This window comes from Scophthalmus maximus, chromosome 2 (genome assembly GCF_022379125.1).
Source record: "Scophthalmus maximus strain ysfricsl-2021 chromosome 2, ASM2237912v1, whole genome shotgun sequence".
In the NCBI taxonomy this organism is placed as follows: Eukaryota; Metazoa; Chordata; class Actinopteri; order Pleuronectiformes; family Scophthalmidae; genus Scophthalmus; species Scophthalmus maximus.
This window is the reverse complement of record NC_061516.1, coordinates 5,664,469-5,692,339: the sequence shown is the minus strand read 5'-3', so window position 1 is coordinate 5,692,339 and position 27,871 is coordinate 5,664,469. Positions and strand designations below refer to the sequence as shown.

At 41.0% G+C, this 27,871-nt stretch overlaps 1 protein-coding gene across 4 annotated transcripts; it reads left to right on the top strand.

Moving 5' to 3' along the window:
* Window positions 1-62: 62 nt before the first annotated feature.
* Window positions 63-27,179, top strand: scai (suppressor of cancer cell invasion). 4 transcript variants are annotated; one of them, XR_004790128.2, is made up of 18 exons: window positions 63-466; window positions 3,609-3,733; window positions 5,142-5,237; window positions 5,392-5,478; window positions 6,483-6,581; window positions 7,515-7,611; window positions 9,780-9,878; window positions 10,021-10,176; window positions 11,381-11,482; window positions 12,720-12,821; window positions 13,494-13,572; window positions 14,683-14,782; window positions 15,623-15,704; window positions 16,479-16,593; window positions 17,743-17,916; window positions 18,173-18,273; window positions 18,435-18,652; window positions 19,489-19,611. XR_004790128.2 is itself a non-coding variant. In XM_035625291.2 (17 exons), exons 2-17 carry the CDS (start codon window positions 3,627-3,629, stop codon window positions 19,633-19,635), a joined length of 1,701 nt encoding a protein of 566 aa, XP_035481184.1. In that variant the 5' UTR covers window positions 63-466; window positions 3,609-3,626; the 3' UTR covers window positions 19,636-27,179. The 4 variants fall into 4 exon arrangements, 3 of the variants coding, with proteins under 3 accessions (XP_035481184.1, XP_035481183.1, XP_035481185.1); XM_035625291.2 differs by lacking the exon at window positions 18,435-18,652 and having other exon boundaries at window positions 16,479-16,551; window positions 19,489-27,179; XM_035625290.2 differs by lacking the exon at window positions 18,435-18,652 and having other exon boundaries at window positions 19,489-27,179.
* Window positions 27,180-27,871: the final 692 nt, after the last annotated feature.

Below are 27,871 nucleotides of genomic sequence, written 5' to 3'. Positions count from 1 at the left end.
GTTGGTGGCGGTAATGCGCCGTTTCGTTTTTTTGCCAACCGCCATAAAACAAGAAGAAGAAGAAGAAGACGAAGAAGACGAAGGAGAAGAAGATTACGCGCTACAGTGTCGGAAAATCATTAGAAGAAGAATCTTTTTTTTATTCTATTTTTTTTATTTTTATGTTGACCCGGAAGTTGCCAGCCTGTTGTACCGGGGCGGAGGACCGGAGGAGCCCACCACCACGACCACCCAGCGCCGTTCGCAGAACAAGCAACCTTCATACAGAGAAGCGTTTGGGCTCCCGCAGACGAGACCCGTGGCCCCCCGCTGCCGAGGACCACCGCTCGGTCCACCGAGGACCACCGCTCGGTCACACTCAGTGAGATGCGAAGGAGGTCGCGCTCCGCCGACAGAGCTCGTCGAGGCTTGTGCACGGATTCGTGAGCAGCATCTCCGCGGCGGAGCCCCTGCTGATCGACGCGCGGTAAGGAGACACATTTCAGCCTCTGGCTGTCTCCGCTATGCACACGTCTGTCTCCAGTCAATGTGTGTGTGTGTGTGTGTGTGTGTGTGTGTGGCGGCGGCGGGGTGGTATCGATAATTACCGATATCGATATTTGGGAGTACAAGATTCCCGATACCGATACATCGGCCGATATATACATTTAAAAAAAAAAAAAAAAATCTGTCACTGATTCCTCAGGTGTCGTTGTCAAACCTTCATGACAAAGACGTGTGAAGGAGGCTTGATATTTTATATTAACCCTAAACTTCATCATAAATAACTATCAATTGAGAATACAGATACAAACCTGATACATAGAACTTAAAACTAACATTTGTTTAACCTAAAATGTAAAAACATAAATGCACATTTAAAGGCTCAAATCAGTTGGCCAATAATATCGGTCGGGCTCTTAAAAATATCGTCCGATGCCGAACTTGTCTGTGAAAGGCTGATATCGGCCGATATTGTCGGCCAACAGATATATCAGTCGGGCTCTAGTATGGACACTGACGACTCACATACAATTACAAAAATATCATTCTTTGCACGTGAGCCGGTGTTGTGGCCCAACTGATTTTTCTTATCTGATATTAGCCTTTCACAGACATATCGTTTGGGCTCCAGTTATTATTTAATATTAAATATTGTTTCTCAAACAATGCACCACTTATTACCATCCCCGACCGTGTCCTGGTGGTTCTCAGAATACTGTACTGAAGGCATGGACATCACTCACACCTCTTAATTTCCCATTGATTGCTCGTCAATACCGTGTCATTTAAGAGCTTTACACCAAACTAAGCGACCGAAAATACTATCATAACTTATCAGTCAAAAATGTATTGCAAGTAAAGGCGTTAGAAAGTTTATTTCCAGTGGCTTCAACCAATACTGCTTGTATTCTACTCGTCCTATGGCTGTAACCAGGGTTCCTATGCAGAATGGAAAAGTGTGGAATTTTTAGTAATTTCCAGTTCTGGAAAAAGGAAAAGGGGGTATGAAAAAATATTTGTGTAAACAGACGTGAATCCAAAGATTTTAGAAAACATAAGGATCCGTCTCAATCTCTCATTAGTCCTGTGAATCATTTCCCCACGGTCCGTGATAAACGTCGCTATAGCAACGCACTTTGTACCTGCCACTGTCACTACTGTATCTACAGAGTCGTGGTTCACATGTGACTGTGACAGGCTGAAGGAAAAGTAGTTCCTATCTACCGGATATTATTTAGATGATCCTGGTGGTAGTTAGTTACTTGGTACTGGTGTTTACCCAAAACTACTGAGTTTGATTATCAATCTTTTGATATGAGACTCAGTCCCAGAGCAGGTGACGTCGGATTTGGAAGTATCAATATTTCAATATCAACTCTCTGGAGAAACCGTGAGGTTCAAAATAATACCAGCAACACAGTCAGAATGTAATATGTTTACAGTTGGATTTAAAAATGATTTATTTACATAATAATATTAACTTATATAATCATTTTATACAAAATAACATATAATAATTATTTACATCATAATATTTACTTAATAAACATCTATTCTAGCTACTTGTACTCAGATGCCAAATATGGTCAGAAAAATGTACAGAGAAGGGAATTTGAGTCTGGAATTTGGAATTGGAAAAATGTACAGCAACCCTGTGTAATGTGGCGTGAGCCTCGAGAAAACAGTCTTGATAAATTCAGGTATTTCCTGAAATGAGCCGGAGGTAACCATAATCTATGAATATGTGATGGACACAAACGTATGAAAGAGTGGGCGTTGCTCACGGTGATTATCGGGCACTTTCGGTTTTAATACTTTTGATGTGGTGAGGTCAAATCCAGCTCCATGCGATTTTGCAAGAGTGATATTTACTTAAATGCATATTTTTCGTAGGTGGCTGTGAAATTGTGCAATCATGTTCGCCACAGTATGAGATGCGTCATGGAAACTGACATTAATATGTTTGTGAATGACTGAAGAAATCTGCAGCTGTTAAGTATTGAAACCGGTTAACGTAAAAATCAGTTGGGCCATAACACCGGCTAACGTGCAAAGAATGATATTTTTGTAATTGTATGTGGGTCGTCAGTGTCCATACTAGAGCCCGACTGATATATCTGTTGGCCCATAATATCGGCCGATATTAGCCTTTCACAGACATGTCAGTATCGGCCAAATTTTAAGAGCCCGACCGATATTATCGGCCAACAGATTTGAGCCTTTAAATGTGCATTTATGTTTTTACATTTTCTGTAAAAATGTTTTTTATGAGTTATATGTATTTGGTTTGTATTTGTATTCTCAATGTATAGTTATTTATGATAAAGTTTATGTTTAAACAAAAATATCAAGCCTCAATTACATGTCTTTGTCATAAAGGTTTGATAACGACATCTTAGGAATCATCGACAGATTTAAAAAAATTATATATCGTCCGATGTATCGGTATCGGGAATCTTGTACTCCCAAATATCGATATCGGAATTGGTCTCTTCTTCCTTAATGTGAATATTTTCTGGTTTCTTTGCTCCTCTATGATAGTAAACTAAATATCTTTGGTTTGTAGACTGAACAATCATCATCTTGGGGTTTGAGAAACACAATTGACATTTTTCACCAGTTTGTCATTTTACTAATCGATTAATCGAGAAGATATTTGACAGATTAGTCAACTGGTTGCACATTATTTGAATTAGGCCCTAGCTTGTGACCTGCCTGTGCTGCCTTGATCTTATTTCACATTCATCTCAGCAAACTGGAGGTTGCAGCCACGATCAGAATGAAATCTGGGACATTCCAGGTCAAGCTAAAAAAGGGAGACCATGTGACGTTTCTTATTTCTGCTCATTTAAGTAGGGCACCTCTAAGACACTCAGACATTGGAAACCAGCTCCGTCTTTGTAGTGGCACAGTATGGAAAGCAACATGTTAGACATCACTAGTATTTTTTACTTTTTGAAATGTATTTCTCATTATACAAGATGAACAAATTCGACGATCGAAACCAGTATAAATGGTACTTTGGTCTGGTTGCCTCAGGCTCCGAAATTAACCAACCATTATTTTTAGAACATTGTCACTTCTCCTCACAGTCTTTATATAGTGATGTTTTTGTTTATGATTAGGTGTGAAAAGTCAATGTCATGACTGGAGCCGAGACTGAGGAGGATATACCGTTAGGTGAGAGGAAGACCGTCACAGATTTCTGCTACCTTCTGGACAAGTCCAAACAACTCTTCAATGGGTTAAGGTCAGTTTTTACTTTCACTGTTTTCTGTCATCTGATGGGCTGCATTTTGTAAGCAAGCATTCGTTACCAGGGGCTACTTTTGGGAAATAATATACATGCAGTGCACATGAATTACAGTATATACAAAGAATCAAGGCCAGTATCCACAGGAAGTATGTTCAATTCAATTCAATTTTATTTGTATAACGGCAAATCACAACATATATTGTCTCAAGGCACCGGCGAGGCACCAGTGAGACCTTACAATATTATGATATTATTATTGTAATAACACTGGGATGACCTGGAATTGAAGCATGACCTTCTGTACAAAAGTCAGCGGTGCAACCCTCTGAGCCCTACCACCTATCCCAATATCACAGAGAGCGCATGGAGGGTTAGGGGTTAGGATTAGGGTTAGGGGTTAACCCTAATCCTAACCCCAAAAATTCCCTTTTTTTGGTCTGAGAGAAACCTCCAACAGAACCAGACACACAGAGAGAGAGATGCATGGTGGGAGTTCCCCCAGCAGTCTCGGCCTATAGCAGCAGAACTAAGAGATGGTTCAGGACTCACCTGAGCAGCTCGAACTATAATCTTCATCAGAGAGGAAGGTTTTAAGTCTAACCTTGAATGTAGAGAGGGGGTATGCCTCCCACTGGTGTTATCCACTGCTCATCATCTCTTAACTCTGCAATTTTCTTTAACTTCTGAAAATGAACAATTCATTAAAATGAACATTAATATTGAACTTGGTACCTGCAGGAATTCTGAGTAAAAGCAGCAATTTTTATATTTGTTTATTATGAACAGATTATTTCCTGAGGATATTGCAATTTATCAGGTGATTTTCCTCATATTTTTAAGACCATAATTCTGTCTGTGCTGTGATTTTCATTTCATTTCCACGACCATACACATGTATTGTGTTCTTCAAAGAAACAAAGTTAATTGTCCTTTATGTATAAGTGCCGCAGAGAGGCTTCTCTCCACTGCTGGACACACCTTCTTACTAATCCTGCTAATAATTCAAGAAATCTGCCTGTCAGTCATATCTCGAGAACTGTTCGTCTTATCAGCCTGACACTTGGCGTGTGTGGTTTAGGGCAGTGTTTGGAAATGCGTTCCGTTCCGTATTGACAACGTAAGATACAGCACGTTCAGGGTTCTGAACCGAACTTTAGATTAAACAGGTGAACAGCTGTTTGTGAGCTGCTCTGCTGAAGTAACGCTGCAAAAACACACAAATACGCGTCTAGTCGCGTCTTTGCATTGACTCTTTATGTAATCTATACTCAACACATTGTCACAGATAGCCGATCTATCTATCTAGTCATTATCCGGGCTGATATCAATGTATTCCTAGTTATGTGTGAAACTTTTTCTCCTTTCTCCCCTTCTCTGTTCTGTGTTGTGCTCTTAACTGCAGAGACCTTCCTCAGTATGGACACAAGCAGTGGCAGTCCTACTTTGGACGGACCTTCGACGTCTACACTAAACTATGGAAATTTCAGCAGCAGCACAGGTTTTTTTTCCCGTCTTGCCGTCACATATGATGCAAATGAATCTACATCCGTTGTCCGTCAAAGAGTCACTAACCAGATGTTCCGTCACACTGGTTGATTTATTTCTTGTTTTTAGGGCTCAGTGTTGTTGTTTTTATTTGTATTTATTGACAGGCAGGTTCTGGACAGTCGGTATGGCTTGAAGAGATGGCAGATTGGGGAAGTTGCATCCAAAATTGGACAGCTTTACTACCATTATTAGTAAGTCAAACTGTATTTCAATCACACACATCACTGTCTCACAGTGGTCTTTTTTTATAGTGGGATAAACAGATAAGGGGGGGAAAAAAACATCATAAAGTCCTGGCCCATAACACGAATCATGCTTTAACTTGTGGTCAAAATATATCATTTTATGGGATAAAAGAGCATATTTTCTTCCTTTGAAAAGCAAAAAATTAGATAGAGAGAGAGAACATTAACAGTCAGTTTACAAATCTTCCGTGAACAGCTAACTATTTACAATAAGGTTTTTAATGAATCAAAATTGATTTCTGCAAACCAAAACAACCCCTGATCCTCTACTTATTGTGAAAAATAAGACGTGTGCCAGATGAAGCAGGCTACAGCTGTTCTGTCAGATACAAGTATAATCAGATAAACAATATCCAATAACTTTGATTGGGATCGGCGCAAAAAAATTAATTGGATTAGGACCTCCCTACTCTGTAAGATTAAGATTTAGGGGTACACACAACACATTTTGGGAAACACTGAATGTCTTCCTTTAAATGCACTTTGTTGGGCATGTGTTACCAATGAAAGACAACATGTCTTTTTTGTGTGAGGGGTCTTCATTTGACCTTAATTTAATTTAGATTTTTCCATGTAATAATAATAATAATAATAATAATTTTATTTATACTGCACCTTTCAGAAGCCGCTTCACAAACTGCTTACAGAAACATAAAAATGATGCCGTCTATTAAAACCAGTGAGAAGTCTGTAGTCATGCCTCAATGCTTGTGACAGCCATGTTTGAGTTATTAGGTTTTCAGCTTCTTTTTTTGTCCGTGTGGACGTCCTGCAATATCTTGTGCTCTAAAATGTGTTCAAGGATGAACTGATTAGCTTTTGGATGACAGAAGTTAAAGGTATCAAATTTGGTGGACTTGGTGAAATTCAACTATGTTGTTTGAAATGTTCTCCACTGCAGACGTAGTAACACATTTTTTTCCTAATCTAATCTTATTTCCGATCGACAGCCTTCGTACCTCAGAAACAAGTTACCTGAATGAGGCCTTTTCCTTCTACTCTGCCATCCGACAGCGATCCTACTATTTTCAGGTTAATAAAGAGGACAGGTAAGTTTTTTTGGAAACTCACACAATGCTTGTTTATTGGAGTCATACGCTCTCGTTTTGGGTCTCAACATGGGATTTGTTGAAAAATCAGAATAATTTTTAATTTTAAATGAAATAAAACTTACTGTTTCACTGTAATTAGGAAGAAAAGTAAGATAAAGAGAGAACACACGAACAAACTTTTTTTTACAGTCACATGCACATAAATTCATGGATCTGGTAAAATTTATGACGGCCCAACTGGCAGATGTACAAAGCAAGAAATAATTTACTTCCTGGCAACATACAAAACATGTTCATGGACAGAGAGGGGGGTTATAACTTAAGAGGAAGACTTAATTTGAAAAAGCGCTGTGTGCGCACCACTCTTAAAAGTATGGGCATATCAGTTTGTGGGGTGATCTCGTAGAATGGACTGGATGAAGAATCACAGAACAAAAATATCGGACAGTTTAAAAAGTTGTACAAAGAAATTATTTTTGAGAGATAAAGGAATGAGGAAGGTGAATTTAAAGCACACTAATGGGGATATTGTTGGGCAATTGATTATTGATTATTATTAAAATTATTATTGTATAGTTTGAGGGTAGGACTGGATAAGCATGTTGCCTCTCCTACTCCTTTCCGGACAAAAAAATGTTTATTAAATTGTGAAAGGCTGTGATGTACACAGCAGGCATATATATATATGTATATATATATATACATATATATATATTTTGATTCACATGTTTTTATTATTTCAATTTTCTTTTTTAAATGTATTTCAATTCAATTCAAGATGACCAGTTGTAGCAGGGAAAAAAAGGAAAAAAACACCAACATGCTGACTGTTATCCTCAACTTCGTCATTATTGGCCTTGATGATCATGAAATGTACCTCTTGGTTTTGTTTGCTTAAAGAATTTCTTCTCTTCTCTTGTCTTTAATCAGACCAGAATTAGTTGTGAAGAAGCTTCGATATTACGCTCGCTACATCGTTGTCTGTTTACTGCTGAACAAGATGGACCTCGTCAAAGTTTTGGTTAAGGTATGGAAGCAACTTTTTCAACTACAGGATATTGTTCGAACAAAAAATGTACCCGTACAGTTCCTTGGAATCTCATGTTGTATTCATTGCATTCATTTCATTGTTTCACTACGTGATATGGACACTGCTTTATAGCAGTCGAGCTGAGCTCACAAAAAGAAGTACGAGAATGGGATTCCTGTAAGGAGGACAGGAAAAGACCATGAAAAAGAGCATCTTGGCTTACTAATCCTCAAGCAGCCATAACTCTTTGTCATCCAGAGAACCTCATGGAGGATGCACTCTCCCTGTGGCAGCCTTGTGCTTTAAGTTTTCATGGAATGTCCAGCTTGTCAGTAGCCATGACCACTTTCTTACAAAATTCCACATGAGCTAGAAAACGTTGCTGGGGACCAGCTGCTACCAACCCTGAATTTGGGCCTGAAAGGATGGATGGATGAATGGATGGATGGATGATATAGTTCCTGAGCCTCATCATTTCTGTTGTTGGCCACATCTAGCTGAACAGAAAGTGTTAACAAAGTGGAAATTTCACTGACTGCTGTCAATCTTAAGAATAGATCATCACAATGCGTTCTGCTAGACACATTTTTACAACTGCCCGTCCAGCACAGATGTCTATCTGTCTCTCGGCGACAGGTCGCAGGATTTATGTGATGACACAACAAGCGCAAAAATACTAAATTAGTGATCTTTTGTTATAATGTTTCAAAACAATCCAGGTCATTATTATCATCACTCTGTTTTAACACGGATCCCGGCACATTGCACCTGCATGTTACCATGTTCTTCTGCACATTTCTGGTAACTGATTGCATATTACATACAATTGGACTATTTATTCTTATATCTATATTCCTCATTCTTATATATTTTGCGATTCTTACTGTATTTCTTGGATTGTTTACATTTTGTTAGGTGCTGCTGTAACCACCGGAATTTCCCACTTTAAGATCAATAAAGTTCATTTATCTGTGCATCTGTCTGTCCGTCTGTCCGTCCGTCCGTCCAGCCGTCCGTCTGTCAGTCACGAAACTTGCTGTCGTGATATCCTGGAATTGAAAATTGATTACTGATATGTCCGTGGAGATTTTCACGTTCATAGTTATCATAGTTATCCATGAGGGTGTTGAATCAGGAGCAACTGGAAAAAACGACATCAGAGTCCAGTTGCTCCTGATTCGGCACCCTAGTGGATAATTAATAATATGTTAATAATATGCAAGTTATTATTTATGCACAGCTACTCTGAAGTTCTCCTTTTCCTAGTACAGGATGACCATTGGGATAGAGGAAAATGTTTCAGTATTCAGAAAACTGCCAACAGCTTTAGCCATGTTAATATGGCCATTATGGACACGGCAGCTCTGAAGTGTGTTCAGTTGTGTCCTCATGCCACCTTTGCACACGCTGTGCATGTCCATGCTAAGGCAAGGCTGCGAGCTGAGGCTAGGCAATGAAGAAAATGAGGAGTGAATGAATTACCCTCCTCTTCATCTGATGCAAACTCCCTCCATTTACATCTCCTCCTCAAACCATGTGTCCTGTGAAGGTCCAGGTCCAATTTTACCACTCTGCACCCACCCCACACCCAGAACACAGTTCTGTAAGGGAACCGAAATGTTCCTGGCAATTATGTTTAAATCAACACAGACCTGTGGATAAAAGACCTATAACTTAAATGAAACCAGTTCATTCACATCATTATACTGTCATTCACTGTAAAATGAACACAACTTGTGTTTGAGCAGGGCTTGCATGATCACTGGTCCGAGGTTATCAGCCATTTTGTGTAATGCATTGTCCGTTCTGTCTTGTTAATGTATCGCAAAGTGACACAAAGAGGACCAGTTTTTCAGTCTTTATTTGCCTGCGTGTGTCAAATTAGTATAAACATGTTTTTTACCCACTACATATAGTATTTACCCAGGGTACTCTCAGGTAGAATCAACAAAACAACGGTTATTGTAATGAATTTGTTTTGTTTTGTCCCTTAGTGAAATATTGAAACTGATATACAGAATACTGGGGCAAGTTGGCCTCCCTTGTGCAAATTTATAGAAGACATTTTTAAGTTTGACTTGCCCTAGTTGTGAGAAACATGGTCTTTGCATTTGTAAATTATATCTAACTGCGCCTGGAACGTTCCCCCTGTCTGCTACCTGCAGGAGTTATCTGAGGAAATCGAAGATTACACACAGCGCTTCAACACAGAGGATCAATTGGAGTGGAACCTGGTTCTACAGGAAGTGGCAGCTTTTGTAGAGGTAACCACCCGTTCAAACCTTGCACATGTATTGTCCCTCATCTCTTGACCGTTTCATTATCCAGCATGTGAAACAAAGTGTCATTTTCTGGACAGAATCTAGCTAACCCGGTGTCTCTCTCCCATGTGTTTGTGCAAAACAGGCCGATCCGGTGATGGTACTGAATGAAAACAATTCCGCCGTCGTCGTCATCAGCCATCGGCTGCAGGAAGGAAGTGTGCCTCCACTAGAACAAGGCATGGTGGTTGGCCAACTCATCCTTGCAGATGCACTAATCATCGGCAACTGTAACAACCAGGTTTTAACCCGCTAATTTGAATTCTAATCACAGTGTCCAACGCTTCTTACACATCAACACAATTGACCAGCCTTATTGAACAAAACTTGTTTAGCGCTAGCTCTCAAAAAAACAATATAAAAATCATTATTACAGCTCAGTTGTCTGGGTTTCATCTTTCATCAGACCCCAGACTAACTACTTATAAAATTAACTTTTTTGATCACCAGCCAACCTGGCTGGTAGATTTTTAAAGTTACCGGCCTTTCAGATTTTCCACAGAATTCTATTTACATGCATAATATGTATGTAATCTTATACATACAAATGTATGACACAATTTGTATTTGTTTCTTGGTCAAATACGAGCCGCTCACGACCCGACAGCCACGAGCTGCGTTACCAGATGAAGATTATACGTTCCCGAGTCAAACACACACAAAACCGCCCAAATTTCTTGCGGAAAACAGACCAATCTGGCAAAACGCTGATGTTGCATCGTTTCCGCAGCCGATTCAGACAGACGCATTGTTGTTTGCTCCATTCATCACCAGACAAATTGGCGAGTAACTTTGGAATTCAAAGCCCTGGTTGCCTGTAAATAAAATTGACTTGCACAAAAATGGCTGCAATACGTAAATTGTTAATGCAATATTTTAATATCTACACTTAAATCACATCTTCATTGTTTCATCTCAAATCTATTGTGGTTGTGTATAGAGGCAAAATCTCAAACAAAGTGTCACTGTCCAAATACTAATGCACGTGGATGTCTGTTTAAATTACTGTAAATAATTAACTTCTGCATCTCCATGGGTTTTCTGCTGTTTTATACTTATTTAATTCCTCTTTCTTAACTGCATGTTGAGAATTTTGACAAAGCGATTCTGATCATAGTACATTCTACATCTCCTGATTTAGGATTCTACTAGTTGTGGCAGTGCTCTCTGCTGGCTGCAACACCTCAAAAGTATTAAGATCAGGGGGTCGGTGGTTCGATTCGTAGCTTGTCCACTCTTGCAGCAGTGTGTGAATGAGATGCATGTCGGATAGACAAAGCACTAGATATAGAGGTTGGGTGTAAAACTGTGTGTGAATGGGTGAATATTAATTGTATTGTAAAGCACTTTGAGACTTGACCCGTGTCTCCTCAGTAAAAGTGCAATGTCTGAAATGTTTATGTCTTCCAGCCGTTGACGTAAGCGTTGTTTTCCTCTTCTTTTAGGTGAAGTTCAGTGAGTTAACCATAGATATGTTCCGCATGCTTCAAACCCTAGAGAGGGAACCTGTCAACCTGGCTACACAGACCCCCAAACAAGGAACAGTGGTGAGTTGTGAGTCATTGCATCCCACAAAGCAATCGTGAAAAGTAGTGTACAACCGATGGGACGAGGCTGCGCTTGTGTTTTAACAACGTTTCGCTTGTTAGGTATTGATCCGGAAAGTCTGAATCTGAACATCTGTCCAACTTCACCGCAGTAAAGTTATAATGGGGAAAATTTCACGAAATAACTTGAAACTTTATTGTTAGAACTTGAAACTCTCACGCTATAACGTGAAAAGTTTATTATTCTAACAATAAACGTTTTACGTAATAACGTGATACTGATAAATTATTATTTTCCTGCCTTTGCAGCAATACGCTTCCATACAGGACAAAGATCTGCAAAAAAGCTGTACAATTTAAACTCATGATTCTGTGATCCACAGCGTTCAAATGTACACAACGTTCCAGCAGCACTAACACGGAATCCCCCCCCGACACTATATCAGTGCAGACCGAGAAGAGCTTTCCACTGGATTGCAGTACAAGCAGATGGGCACAGTTCAATTAGAGGGCTGCAATCCATATTCCTCTGCCAAGTTTTGGTTAGAAACTGAAAAATTTCAGATTGAGGATATTAAGATAATATTCTGTGGAGCAAGCATTCAACAGCGGCATTCTGAGGGGCAAAGAACAGTTGATAACAACGGCCAAGTCCATTGGGTGCTGGTCAGTGATGATGATTGGAGGAGCTAACATCAATAATAGCACTCTATATAGCTGGAATGTAGTGGTTGGGATCTCTTATTCACCTGAGGTGTATGGAAGCAAGGGGATGAAGGACATTGTACTCTGTGTTTGGAGGTGGAGGCCATTTACTACGAAGACGTGACCATGTTTCCAGAACAAGCTGAAATTATCCATACAGAAAAATGTGGTTGGTGTCACAGACAGACGGGGAGCCGGTGTCGAGGCTCCGCAGGCGTGTGAAGCATCTCATGCCATGACCGTGAGAAGAATGTTTCCACAAAAGCAACAGTAAACAACCTGTGTCTCATAATTGACAGTAGCAATCAACTCTATTTCATCATGTTTGGGCCCATGACAGCAGCCTTGTAAAAAGTGCTGTATTTGTGAGCAGAGTGAGATGCATCATTCCCCACTGTTGGTCATTTTGGGTGACAAGCATGAGGATGAACATTTGCACACACTATCACCTGATAGAAAATGGGTTAGAGTTGACCCTGTTCTTCACAGACTTGAACTGAAGTACTAATAATCTAAATATATATTTCCACAGGAACCCATTGAGAAGCCAGCTAAACGAGAAAATCCTCACAAGTATTTGCTGTACAAGCCGACTTTCAGCCAGCTCTTCACTTTCTTGTCTGCCTCTTTTAAGGTCAGTATCTCTCAAATCACAGGCATTTTTGATACTATCACTTAAATTAATGGTTAATTGTTACACACGCAAGGCTGTCGAGATTAGTCGTGTATACAGCCCCACCGTCTAAAGTTCTACATGAATGGCTAAATAAAAACATTAATGATCTGAATGAATGCAAACAATATATATTATTTTTAGTACCAGTGTGACTATGGTAAGCGCTCTATGAATGTCTCCTGTTTTTTGGTACTAAAAAAATATATCTTCTTAAGGATCAAAACTTCAAATAAAACACCAGAAAGGGACAATATGGGGCATTTAATTCAATGAAAAGCCGCCCAAATTGCACACTCATAGATATCGGTAACCTTAAGATGCTTTTGATTTGATCAATGTGGGTCATAGAGAGTGGACTTGCAATGAGAGATAAGTAATGCCATGCTGGCAACAATGTTTTGTGTGTACATGCCACCACAGTTACTGTGCATTAACATTCTAGCGCACCTTTACATTGTAGAAAAACTGGCATGTAACAGTGAGTAAAGGTAACCAACGCCCCACCCCTCCATACCTTTACACCAGAAATCCTATTTTTGCTTTATCCCTGTATATGTATCACTTGTATCTAACACATGTCACAGTACTTTTTCAATATTATCATCTTTTTTTTATTACTCTAATTTCCAGGAATTGCCTGCCAACAGCGTTCTGCTAGTTTACCTATCAGCTACTGGAGTCTTTCCCACTGGGCCTTCAGATTACGAAGGTAAAATTACATTTACTGACCGCACATTTGTAATATTTTATGAAATTTTAGGAATAAGAACAAAACTCTAAATTGTTTCCAATGGAGCCTTTAAATGTGCATTTATGTTTTTACATTTTAGGTAAAATAAATGTTTTTTACTTTATTAAAGCTCTACTTATAGATAGATAGATAGATAGATAGATAGATAGATAGATAAATACTTTATTCATCCCAAGCTGGGAAATTCTGGTGTAGCAGCAGCACATGCTGCAACAGGCTGCCACCTAGCACGGCGCCAGATGGTGCCGTGCTAGCGCAATTGGTTTTATTTGTAATTTTTATTTGTTTTTTATGATAAAGTTTATGGTTAAACTAAAATAACAAGCCTCAATTACATTTCTTTCTCATAGAGGTTTTATAACGACATCTTAAAATCATACATACATGCATATATATATATATATCGCCCGAGGTAGCGGTATCGGGAATCTTGTACTCCCTAAAATACATATCATATTGGTCGGGCTCTAGTGTCCATTTCTGTCTTGCCTCTTAATCTAGGAATACACTGTATGATGTGGTTGTTAAGTGCCACCTCGCATTGAAACCCACCTGACTGCTCACACACTGTGTGTAAAGTGGGCCTGATCGTATTTTACCCCGGTTCATTTATCAGGGTCTCGATCTGTTTCAGATCGAGACTCTCGTACGGAGACTAGCCACAGTACAACCATTCACACCCAAACTTACAATCACAGCTACGGGCAATTCAATTATTTTTTTTTCCTTCAATTTTGACAGCTCTTGAACAAACAAATGGGGACCCACCTGTAAACTTATTTCTCCATCGTGCTACTTGTGTTCAATACCTCCCCTGGGTTCCTCTAAGACTCCTGGGATATTCAGCATGTGTTTGAATCAGGCTACAGGTGTCACTCGCTCGCTTGCATCTATTGCAGGTATCTCTGCTTCTTAACCAATTATCCAAAATCAACGGTGTATCTGGTTAATAGTTGTATCTGGTGTTGCAGAGAGTTGCAATGAAATGTATGGTCCACACAACACAGTTCATCATGTCCCTTCAAGTTAAGGGAATTTAGTTTCTCATCCTCTTAACGTTTGCTGCAGGACCATATGATTTTGGAGGAGTTCTCACAAACACAAACAGAGATGTGGTGAATGGAGAGACGATGCAGAAGAAGAATCAGGCCCAGAAAGAAATGCACTGGTGAGAAAACTACCTGCACATAGTTGATCAGTTGCATGATAAATGTATTAGAATTTTTTTCCTTCGTTTTTTTAAGTAAAGATTCAAATTGAGATAATGCAATTGAAGCTTTCATAGGTTACTGAAAGCATTGAAAGTGTATCCAAAAAACTCATCCCTTCCCACCTTGTGGAACCAATGTCTAACTCTTGCTTCTTGTGATAAATTACATCTAGCTGTTGTTTCTCACATTTGATTTGATTTGATTTATTACGCGCATGGAAAAAAAAAAACAACAATAAAAAATCGAAAAGCAACAAGGATACATTTAAGAGACATTAAGTGAAACAAAAAAAAAGGACATGCAAAGGAAACCCAGAAAACCCACAAGGGGCTTGGCACGTTGGATTCCCTACAATTATTCAACAATATACAACATGAACAGAAAAAAAAAAGAAAGGGACAATCGAATACGGAGAGAAAATTAAATGTGAAGAAAAAGAAAAGAGAAAGTCATCATAACAAGGCGAAAGAAGTATAAGCTATTGATACAGTAAAATATTTTTTCAAGAATTTTTTAAATGATAGTGGAGAAGGTTTCGAACCCCTGTAATTGGGGGGGATGGAGCTGGGCTGCTTTTCGGGTGGGATCATTGTGAAATTGATTATTAGGTGTAAGGGGATTACAAGAAAAGGAGGTAGTGTCTATGTTGTGTCCACTCTCTGTTCAAACTTAGCAAAATTCAACCCTTTGTACACAAACATCAACATGGGAAACAGCTGATTATAACCAACCGATCCATTAGCCTGTTATTATAGAAAATGTAGGTCCCTGATATCAACCTGTTTATGATATTGCAGCCTTCATCCAGGGGACTTATTCCCTTTCACCCGGAAGCCACTTTTTGTCATCGTGGATTCTTCAAACAGCACGGCCTACAAGGTATGTAAAAATGTTACAACAGACCCCAAAAAACCCAGACTGTAAATAATCGGACAGTTTGACATTTTTTGTTCTTCAGACTCTAAGCCACAGCACATTCAACTTGAAATGTTAAGCCTTGACGGGGCGATGCGTACCATTGGAGCACATTGTTTTCTCCCAAATTAGGCAATGCAAACTTTTTTATACTTTAATATTGATATTCAATATGCAAATATCATGTAAACCCTACCATATGATCATGAATTATTTTTTGGATCTATACAAGCTTCAGTTTGTGCCTATTGTCCTATAGTATGCAGAGATCTCAGAAAATGCATTTTCACGGATATTCCATCCCCTCCCTTTGAAAATGTGGCCACACGTTTTTCCAATTGTTGTCTCGCTCATTGAGTTTTGTTGCTCCTGTATACCTCTGGATTGATTCCGTTGCTTCCATCACCAGTGCAATCAATAATGAAATAAATGTTCCAGTTCCATTGGCAACCATAGATACTCGAGCCATAACCGAAGCACCATGAGCTGTGAAGCTTTTTTTCTTCTGTTGCATATATTTTTATTTCACCTACTATGCTATACTAAATCTACATTTAGTATTTGCTCACTTTCTGAATGCAGTATCAAATATTTCACTTCAAGTTGAATGTGCTGAAGCGCAGACCCTGAATGACAGTAGGTCAAACTGCCCAAATATTGTATATGATATAATCACAGTGTGAATGTGTGTTCTTGTAATTAACGTGACATTTTATGTCCTTCTGTTTGTCCCGATAGAATTTCACAAATCTGTTTGGCCAGCCTCTGGTGTGCCTACTATCACCTACAGTGTATCCCAAAAGTGTACAAGGTGTGTTACTGCAGAACAACACTTCATCGAAGAATACATCTGGTGATATTCTATATTCTATTTGTCTCATAGACAAAGTTCACGAAAAGACTAAAATGAACAATGTGTTAGTCCTTCCTCCAAGACCTGTCACATGAGTTTGGCTTGTGTCATGAATTTGACTTCAGACTAGACTTGATCAAAGCATTATATATTCCAACTCGACTTCGACTTTAACACCACCGATTTGTGATTTAGTTTGATTCAACCTTGGGGATGATTATGGCCCAATCCCATTACTCATTTTTACCCCTACCCCTTTCCCTCCCCCATTACAAGGGGAAGGGGTTGAAAATCTACCCCTACGAAATGGGACACCCCCTTCGAACGCGATACGTCGTCAGTAGTCGCCGATGGCTTTACGTAGGCAGACGCGGCGTGTTTTTAACGGAGATTCAACATGCCTGGAATGACGGCGACATCATTTTAAAGACGCTGTTGCAGTTACTATGGTGACATACCCAGAATATTCAAATAGCAAACAATTACAGTATGTTTGTCATGACAGGGCAGGTGAATCACACTGAAAATACCCCGTGGTCTTATAACTACGAAACAGCACATCACGGTAGTTAATAACATTACAAATGTGGTACTAATATAATGCAAAACGCTGCCTTGCGATTAGCGTTTTTGTTTTTTTTGCGACAAGCAATTTGTTTTGTGTGGCTTTTATGAAGAAAAGCGCCATAACACATTGAAGCGACTAACAAAGGTTGTCGTTATTATTAACGGAGAAAATACAAATTTGTGATTTTTCTCTGACATTTTCTCAGCCGACTTGCCAGTGATCCGCAAGGCATTCTGGGAAATATCTCACTGACCTCCGTTTGGAGTGGGGGCCTGGAAAATTTCCGTTTGGCAAGGGGTGAAATGGGATTGAGCCTTTATATCATAGGCGACGCTTCTGCCAGTTTATGAATGTGATCGAAAAAATATCGTAGTGGAGATCAGTAGAGTCGCCTCTACTCTGACTGCTGCAGCGCGTGGCACCGGTTGTCGAGCAGATCCGTTATTATTATTTTCTTACAAAACTCATTATAGCTAGTGATACGAAGTATTATAATAATATAATTATAATAATATGTTTTTCTGGAGGGAAAATGTATCAAATGTTTGAAACTCATACCACGTCTCTTCTCAACTGCTCAGATCAGTGTCAGCGCGGGAGTCTCTTCACTCTGTTCCTCTACAGTCCACTCTTGGCTTTCTCCTCTGTGTGTGGTTTGAACAGTGTGCGACGAGGACTGTGGGACAGGGCTCAAGAGTTCCTTTCCAAAGTCTACAATGACATTGGGCAGATGATAACTAGATCACGGACCATAGGTACAGTAGCTCATCTTCCACAGATTCTTTCATTTCTGCATGTACATTATTTGTATTTGCACGTTTGTTCTTGTCAAATATAGTATGAGTCATGGTAAAAAAAATTGATTGTTTTATCAGGGCAACAATGCCAGACCGAAGATATTCAGTTTACAATAATAATATTGGCATTCTTGCCCAATTTAATCACATGATCAATGAATCAGCTGCTCGGCTCAACACTGTTATTGTCTTTTCTTTAATATTGTCTGCACAGATCAAGCCTTTTTGCAATTCTTTGGTGATGAGTTCCTCCGACTGCTGCTGATCCGCTTTGTGTTCTGCTCAGCTGCACTGAGATTGCATAAACTGTTTCGGGTAAGTCACCGCTGCTGTCGTTGTCCTAACGAAGCTGTCGTGTGTATTCGATGCCCACAGTGCATCATATGGTGAAGGGCAGGATGGGAAATCTACGTTCTTAGGTAACACCCACCCCTTTCTAGTCTTGATTTAGGAAGTTTCTCCCACTGTTCTTGCAGGTCAGCCTGTCGCAGTTGACATTGGATGAGGGGCGGGGTTCACCCTGGACATGTTGCCAGACATCCAGAGTCAAACAACCATTCACAACGATTGGTCAATTTAGAGCCTCCAAAACAACCTGACCCCAATCTGCATGTCTTAGAACTGTGGTAGGAGACCCAGAGAAAACCCACGCAGAAACGGGGAGAGCATGCAAACTCCACACGAGTTCAAACCGGTATGCAAACCAAGAACCCCCTTGCTGTGAGGTGACCGTGCTAACCGTTGCACCACCGTGCCGCCTCCCCGTCCAATTTGCATTTCAATTTTATTAAATGTTCAATTCTTGGGAGAGACCATGTCGTTTCATTTTGGACGAAGGGTGGAAAAAGGTAGAATACTGATTTTGGAGATCTCTTCTTTGAGTTTACTGCGCACCAAAAGTTACTAAGAAGATGTAAGGATTAAAAGCAGCGGTCACCAACCTGTCGATCGCGGTCGTAGATCCGGAGCTAAAAAAAACAAAAATACATTGGAGGGTTCAAACCTCTTCCATCTGGACCTGGTTCAACAGTTACTGTGCGTTTCCTTGTGAATGAGAAAAAAGTTTTCTTTGTTTTCTAGTGATTTTATTTTTGTTATTCAAAAATAGGAAATGAAAATCAAACCATTTTTAAAATTTAGCTCATTCCGTTTTTTGACCATGACAAAAAACCTGTTCCTGAAAAGAAAACGACCAAACATGCACTGACTCGAACATTTCCTGACCAGCATCATTTGCTCAATTCCAAATCCATCATATATCTTTGTGTCGTGCTGAACACTGATTCATTCATAGGAACGGGCATTCCTTGTTTTTGCTTTTATGATGGGGTAAGCAGACGTGAAGGAGGTCCCAGATCCTGATGTCCGATTTTCACTTCTTTAATATCCAGTGTCTGATGCCAGAGCAGTGACGTTTGCTTCAATGGCAACCAGCAATGATAGAAAAGTCCCAGTTGCTGATGGTTTGCCTGTGTCGTGATGTTCAATGGTGTCAGAGGTGTTGACGATGATTTGATGTTTCGCTCGCAGGAGTCCCAGAGCTTCCCGGACTCGTACCCCGAGCTGCCCAAACAGGACACGGTGGAGAACAGCCTTCTGCAGAAGCATATATTGGAGCTGGCAACCATCCTGGACGTGCAGAGCCTTTTTTGGGATGATTCACTGGAAGTCTACTAATATCTTTGCGTAGGGGAAAATGGCATTTATGTACATACAGACTCAACTGCCAGAGCCCTCAAAGTTGCACCTCTTTTTTTTTTCTTTTTTTCTTTTTTTTTACAGGTAATGAATTCACTGTTTCAGCACATACAGGTTCATGTCTTGCGTTCAACTGTACACGTGTTGAAGCAAATGTTGTGCAGCATTAACATGCTCTAGCACTTAAGTCAGAGAGTTTCATATTGTGTAAATTCCCCATTTTTAAGTGTCGGCGACTTGCCTTGGAAATATAAACATCATTTAAAACATAAAAGAAAATGAATGAGATATTGCAAAAAAAAAAACAAAAACCTTTTCAAATCACCAGTCCCTGTCCAAAAGAAGGTATGATTCTGCAGCTAATTGCAGATAATAATATAACATTAATCTTTGTTTATCAGAACAGAGAATGGAAAAAAATCCTGGGGCCCCGTCCACATGCGAGCTCTGTCGCCGAGAGAACACAGTGCTGTTTAGAAAATGCTTGTGCATCACTTCATGTTCTGAATAAGTGCGACGTTCGGGACATTGTTCACACACACACCAGGTGAAACATTTCGCCCAAAAATGTGACGTCTAGTTTTAGATTTTTGTACTTGCGTAAGAGTGTTGTGCTGTACAACAGCTTTTCTCGTTGCAGACAGGGGTGCATGAGGGTGTGTTCCGTCGCTTCTTGTGGCACGGCGTCAGTTGTACAGATTTCATACTCCTCCTTTCTGCCGTTCACCAGCAATCCATACTGGCAGCCTTTTGCATTTGGAAAGTGGCATTTATTTTCAATATTTTCTCACGTCACGGTGCATAGTCTGCATGCAAAAAATGCAAACGGATGTATCATTTGTGTCCTTTTTCTATCCACAAAGAAGGGGCTCCCACCCATTTGAGAATATAAAACAGACTCACGATCTAACAACGGCACGTGGTTGGTTGAAAGTGGAGCCGATGCATGTGCTGCATGGGCCTGTGCGTTCTCTAATTTGAGACGACAGAAAGTGACCTAGTGAACATGTGGTCCGCACACCAACCCCTTTTTTTTCAGTGACAACATTCACCGTTGAATAAGTCACAGAAACGAGTCGCCTTCACGCTGACGGGACCGGCGTGTGACTTCCTGGCTCTTTTGCTCGAAGGGAATATGATTGCTTGCTTTCTAATACACAGGAAAAACAACACCGTCATCTTCTCGATCCGGAGCCATGGTGCCGTGCATGGTTTCACTTCACCCCACCATCCGTTGAGCCACTGTGTCAAGCTTACAGATGCTGCCTGACTTTTTTTCAGTAACTGGACCAACAACAAAAAAATGATACATTGTCTGTTTCAAAAGTGAGAAATGCTGCGCTGACAACAAGTGGCAAGAGAGAGGGTTACAACAACAAAGCTGGATGCTGAGTACAGAGTCGAAGTGTCCCAGCGATCGATCCCGGCGCTGCCATTGGAGGGGAAAGAGGGAGCGAGAGAGAGTGACAGCGGGGCAAAGAGCACACAGCTCACAGCTCTATAATGATCCAAGGTGCTAAACGACAAGTTAGAGATCTTTTATTTTTTATCGCGAGAAGTGTAAAAAAATAAATTGTGTGCATTATACACCTGGCGGGAGAGGTTAGACTAGGTAAGGTAGATCTAGGTAAATCGGAAACACTGTGGGCCTAGTCGGATGACGTGTGAACCCTTTGACGATTGTCGCCATTTGCACATGTAATTTTTTAATATGTCGCAGACACTCGTCCATTCTAAATAACACATTTTAATCTTGTTGATTAGTGGTCGGTGGAGGGGCGCCTGCTGTCTGTCTGTGTGGCGGGGGGGGGGAATCCAAATCCTTAGCAGCCACAATCTGTTCTTGAATGAAGAAACTCAAGCTTAAAGCACTTTCGGTACGAATTCGTCACTTGGTCACGGCCCTTTTCTGGCTGCGAGAACCCTTGAGAGCTTGAGATTGTTGGTCACTTTCTGTTGACTCAAGTTTTCACCGAGCCGTGAAGTGGGTCACAGGAAGCGTCGTCCTGTCCACACCAGTGAGGGGCAGCCGTTTTCCTACTAAGGGCTATTTCAATTTCTTTTTAAATGCCCTTCGAGAGTACTGAACTGCTGAACACCTCTCTATATCCCAATGGCTGGAGTCAGGTGGTAGTGATGATGATACTTCTCAGTCAGTCTTGAGCTGAGCTGATTCTTTGCAAGTTTTGAAAAGAACTGCTCACAACAGTAGCTTGTCGTTCACAGGGCGTACAGTGAGGAGAGGGAGGTTGTTGCACCTAGGCGTTGAGCTTGCGGTTTGCTTTGTGGCTCAGTGATAAGGCGTTGCAGGTTGCCAGCTGGTTCCACACAGTAAGATGGTTGAACAACGATGAACACATGTTCACTTCCTTTGGTTCACTAGTCGTAGTCATGTCCTGAAACACTCTCACCAAATGCCTGAAGGAGTTTTTTTTGCCAGAGCGGGGCTCCTGTTCTTGCAACGTAGGGCAATGCTTTCTCTCTCGTGTCGAACTCAGCGCCGAAGCAACTCGCAGCGACGTTTGGTCGGGCGTGCTCTGACGGCTCTGTGGTGCCAACACGTTCTTGACAGCCGCCGCGCTCGTCTGCAACGTCACGTAGCGGATACACGTGCGATTGTCTCGGCACTTGTTTCATTCATGTACCGTCTCTGTGTGTGAATACTGTATACTTGCCTGCCGGCAAAAAAAAAAGAAGGGGTTCTTGGTTCAAATCCAGGTTCGGACCAACCAACCATCCATGGCCTTTCTGTGTGGAGTTTGCATGTTCTACCTGTGTAAATGAGAGAGTGAACTGTCCGTTGGCCCTGTGATGGCCTGGCGACCTGTCCAGGGGGAACCCCGCCTCTGGCACATTGTCAGCCCAGCTTGGCTCCAGCCCCCGACCCTCCTAGATGATGGGTGGATGGATGGATACTGTTTCTGTTTGGGTTGTGCTCTGCAGTTGAAAACACTATCTCATTGGACTTTTAGCGGTCTGTTGTCAGACTGGTGCCAGAATCAAAGACCTCCTGCAATCGCACAACATAGTCATTTCTTTCGGAAGTCTTCAGAGCTAAAGTTCAGTTCAGAGCACCCAAAGAGAGATGGTTAGTGAATGACAAAGTATACTTGTGGACTTAGGTGTTCTTGAGAATAATGCTGAAGCCATAGCTGAATCCGTCGTGCGCAACGTACCTTTAGAGAAAAATAGTTCCCGGGATCTAACGATCTCTAAATTCTTCAGTTACCTCGTGCTTCAAAGAAAAAGGAAAACCAGGACAGACAAAAGGGGTCTGACCAGTTCTCATTAATAGTTACAGTACCCTTGTCCCCTCCATTTCGACCCACAAGCAGAGGGGCTTTAAGACACCAGTGTCCATCAGCAGATGTTCATCCGATACGATGACTATTGGCCAAATTGCCGGGAAAATTGCTGAGAACCACCTCAACAATGGGCTCAGGACTGCTGTGGGATTGAGTCCAAAAACACAAAACAGCCGCCTGCATGATCCCCTTAAATCTTTTTAATTGTAGCCGCGCCTCGGCTAAGGGGGTCTTAGAATGGCTAAAAGCTAAATTGTCACTATGTCATTCAGTCCAGCACTGCTAAGGATGTACTAGCCAGGCTGGACTGTTCCATGTGTTTTTAATTCTTGCTCTTCATCCTAACGTATCCCCAAAAAGGGAACCAGCTGAAGACGCACTGTTTATCACGACGGCGTATTAGGGCCAGTGTAGGAGCTGGGGGACGGGGGCGGGGGGGATGTTTCGAGAATTTCTGACGTTCAAGTCGCAAATTTACCATAAAATAAGTCTGGAAAAAATGTAGCTTTAATAGGCCTCTTTGTTTTATACAACTTGTCTGCAATCTATGAAATCTATGTTCAATTGTTTTGTGACCAAGAGTCGGGGGCTGGAGGGGCTCTTTTCACTGAATATGCGTGGTCCTGACGTCCAAATACTGGGCGAAGTTTAGAAAAGAACGAAGAGCGCGCCCGAGGTCTACGCTTGCAAGACTCGGGCCGAATTCCGAGATTAGTGGCAAACTAAGACAAACAGCCAGACGGCTCTTCGTTTGAACTTGCTCGCAACAATTCCGCTGTTTGCAGAGTAGCGCGCGAGGGGTGAACGAGAGACGGCATGTGGACGGCGCAATTGCTCCGACGTTTTCTCTCGTCGATCTGCGACTTCGTTCGAGTCAATTTCATCTCAGAGAACATCCGAGCTTGTATTCTCGTCAAATTTACGACTTTAATGTCAGAAATTCCGTCTTTTATGACCCTCCCCGGCTCTGTATTTTTTGTTGTTGTTGTTGTTGTTTGTTTATTAGGTGTTGCTGCAGTATTTATTTCTTGCACCAGTGACACAGACCATTGTCGGGATGCTGACACTGGAACCTCACAGTTCACTGCCCTCGACCAAAACAATGCAGCAATGCAGGAAGTAGCCAAGTCGGCTTTAAATGTCAAGTTTTACATGCATGATGGGAAGAGTGCTCTTTAGGTGTTTCAGTTTAATGACATAGCTGGAGTGTCATTAACGGATGCGTTTGTTCAGTATTTATATAAAAACGTCTATAAAATGTGTAGTGACTCATGAGGTTGAAATGTAGCAGGAGCGAAGTGTAAATGAGAGCAGAGTGTTCTTTGGACATTTTTTCACATTCCAACTTCCCCGAGGACCAGAAGAGCAGTAGAAGAAAAGCAGCCATTGTTTTCTTTCATTTAACTTTTACCTGGGGGAGCCGGTCTACATTTTTTCTTCTACTTTCATTGTAGTCGCAACCTCCACGTTGCCAGTGTTGATAGTTATGGCCATTAAGATATTGTAGGCTTGCACTTTATGAAGTTTAATATTGCTATGATCTTATTTGTCGTGCTTTATGGTGAAAAGAAAAAAAATCCTACCCATGTTATTGTTCCTCATGCTTGCCCTTTGGTTGACTGGTTAAAAAGCAGTTGTTTCAAAGGTTTTCTGAAACCTCTTCGTCCGTCACGGCTGTCACTTTTTTTGAACAGCTCTTGCCCGAAATGTGTCAAAGTGTTCCAAAAAGTATTAAGATGGCGGCAGTAACATGTTCATTTGTGTCAAAGGATTAGAAACCGCCCCGTTTCTTAGACAACTGCGCTCTAAAACATTTGGGGACGTTGGGGACTTCGATGCCAGTCATGATCTATTTCTTCCCGGAGGAATACCAACGCAACTTGGGACAGAAGATGAATCCCAGAGAAACGTTATTTTTTAATTGTTGAATATTGCATGTTGAAAAGTTTGTATGTTAAGTCTCCAAAAGTCACATTTACGTTATTGCATATTATTGTATGGTGTTTTTCCTAAACTCAGAATTTCGTGAAAAGAGCAAACAGTGAAGTGACACTGTACTTTCATCATAACTCTAACTAGAAAAAGGAAATAAAGGGGGTAGCATCCAGCCTCTCGAAGGACTGTTTGCTGTATCGATGTGTTCTGTGCTTTATATTCAAGACATTGCCACGATTACGACGACTTAATTTATGATGTAGCATCAGTGGGATCCTTTGTGCAGAGAGAGTGCCACTGGAGTTTGCTTGTGTCCCTCGCACACAAGAACGCTTCTTAAAAAAACAACCCCGCGTTGCATCAGTGTTGAGTGAATATTTGAGTTCAATTTCGTGTTTCAAGTTTTGCATGAACGACCTAGCAGCATGAAGAGCGTGGTGCATTAGCCTGAATTGAAAATGGAATTTCTGACTCCTCATAATTTGATGGGTGTGTCACAGTACGTATCACAGTGCCCCTTTGTCTCACGATCTTGGTGAATTTTGGCCACCCCACACTACTCATACAAGCCAGATAATAACTTAAATAATAAATTGTGTAATTGTGTTACGATAGCAACAAGAACTAATAATAATGTGAACAAAACAATATGTGGAATCAAGTTAATAACTTGACTTTGTTTTATCCAAGGGTTGGTGGCAAATGTAAAAATCATGTAGAGTTCAAACTATATGTATTAGATTATGAAATCTTATGGAAACCCCCACCCCCCAAAAAACCAACCAGACAACATGAGGCTTTACTTTATCTCCTCCACTGCCATCGCCTTTCCCTTTGACGACATAGTTTACAAACTACCGAGTGTTGAGCGATGTGATGAGTGATGAATTTGATGCAAACGAAAATGAGCCTCGTCGGATTAAAACCGCCACTGTGATTTAGACGTTGACGTTGCTGTTTTGGAGAATTTTGGGACATGAGCTACATCTTTCTGGGTTTGCCGTCTTTTTCTTGTTCCCGCGCAAAACGTTTTGAATTTTGGTCCTTTTAAAAAGGCTTATTGAATTCCAGCAGCTACAATGACATTTCCTAGAAGTGGAAATGTTTCAGTTAGGTAAAATGTATTCAGAACAAATATTCTGTTGCGGTGCCGCAGAACCAATGCTTTATTTTTTTTTTTTAAAGCTGCAACTGTGAGACAGTGCATCGAACAACAGAAACCCACACCGACTTGACAGTTAGAGGAGATGGCAACCGGGCGGTTGTGACGGCCAGTTGCAGGCGTAACAGAACCAGGGACCGGGAAGAAAACGAGGGTGGAAAGGGAAAGAGGGAGCAGGAACAGCGTTATATAGTGTGTTCAAGCACTGTCAGCCTGGTCGTTACAGTAATATTAATAACACAAAAGGTATAATATATTATCAGCACTCACCTGATATAAGCATATATTGGATTCCACCGGAGCACAGGAAATGAACTTGTTTTTATCATAGATGCACAAGCACAAAGGCCACCGCTGCACATAAGGGACCCACATCCATGGGGAACGCATGTCCACCACTGGGAGCACATAAGAAGTAACTGCCAACCGATCAACAGTGTTTCCTCCACGAGATATATATGCAGGGGTCAGTTTTACCTTTCTCCTTTTTTTTTTTATAGATGTCAAAGTGTCCAAAACAAGGGGGGGGGGGGTCCTCCTGTGTGACGTGTTATGTGCTTGTCGTGAATTTCCGTTGGTGTCAAACTAACGCCTCGGGCACACTACACGGTTCTTCGAAGATCTCCGTCAATACTAGACGACGCGCCGTCTTGTAAAATCGCGAGGCTTTGGGCCGCCGTGCCGTTCAACACTGTACTCTTTGTACTCCGTGCAAAGTACGTTTTTGTCACGGAAGCACATCACGCGAGAAGGGACACGGGAACGTATGCGATCCATAATATGGTATGGTCTGCCACTTTCACGGTGGCCGTCAGAAAGGAACTGCGTTTTGTTTTTTTCTCCAATTTACAGGAGCGCCGGAATTTGTTGGCGAGCGGTAAATCGGTCGTACAGTCGTGTAGTGTGAACTGGGCGTTAAATGTATTTTTCAATATTTTAAGTTTAAAAACAGAAAAGAAAAAGCACAGATTGTTATCTCTGTAAACATGCATGTTTGTTGATTTGAATAGAAAGTGCCAAAGACTGTTGGATGTCACTTTCCCATCTTAAAAAAAGGGGTTTTTTTGTGCGTGTTCGTTGCCAGATGGACCCAATAAATAAGAAAATCTGCCTCAATGAAAGGGCCGATAAGTGTCTTTATTGTGGGATTTTTTTTGCCATCATTTTGTCAAGCAAGGTAAAAAAAAAAAAAAAAACAACCCACAAAGTTTGGGAGTGGAATTGCATTGATTGATTATCTTTACATGTTCTGTTCTGTATGTCTTAGAAATATGCCAAAACAAGAATGTACAGATTTACCAACTGTTTAATACATTTTTGTATGGTGCCAGATACTTGATTAAACAGTTGTGTCCGACAACTTGACACTGGCTTTCTTCGTTAGTAGGATGGATTATATTGGATCATAGTGCTCGAGGCTCCCCAGTGGTATGGAACAGCATGAACAGTATGAACTACAACTCCGTAGTCTTCAATGAGAATGATGCAGCAATTAAATAGGGATTTCTATTAGGGCCAGAGCACCGACTGGTGTGAGGAGCCCATTGTTCTACAAGGACTTATTAGTACTAGATCTATAGGTTCTTTGGCTGTAACGGCCCCTTGCATCGGAGGTGCAAGATATGTCATTATTATTATTCCATAAACAGTTCCGTCTGGTAAATCTGAACAATATCTTCCACTCCATGACATGTGGTCTTTGCCACGTGTCAACGTCACATAATGAGGAAACGGGAAACAAGGTTAACCTGTTCGTGAGCTAAGCACGAAGAGAAAATGTCATTCCTTTAAGTGTGCGTTAAAGTCCCCATGT

What these genes read in the sequence shown, in the direction of transcription:
- scai (XM_035625290.2), top strand. Translation starts at nt 3,627, where the DNA reads ATGACTGGAGCCGAGACTGAGGAGGATATACCGTTAGGTGAGAGGAAG. An exon ending in CAGGTTAATAAAGAGGACAG is followed by an intron (nt 6,582 to 7,514) that starts GTAAGTTTTTTT and finishes GTCTTTAATCAG; the next exon opens with ACCAGAATTAGTTGTGAAGA. An exon ending in GCCCAGAAAGAAATGCACTG is followed by an intron (nt 14,783 to 15,622) that starts GTGAGAAAACTA and finishes ATGATATTGCAG; the next exon opens with CCTTCATCCAGGGGACTTAT.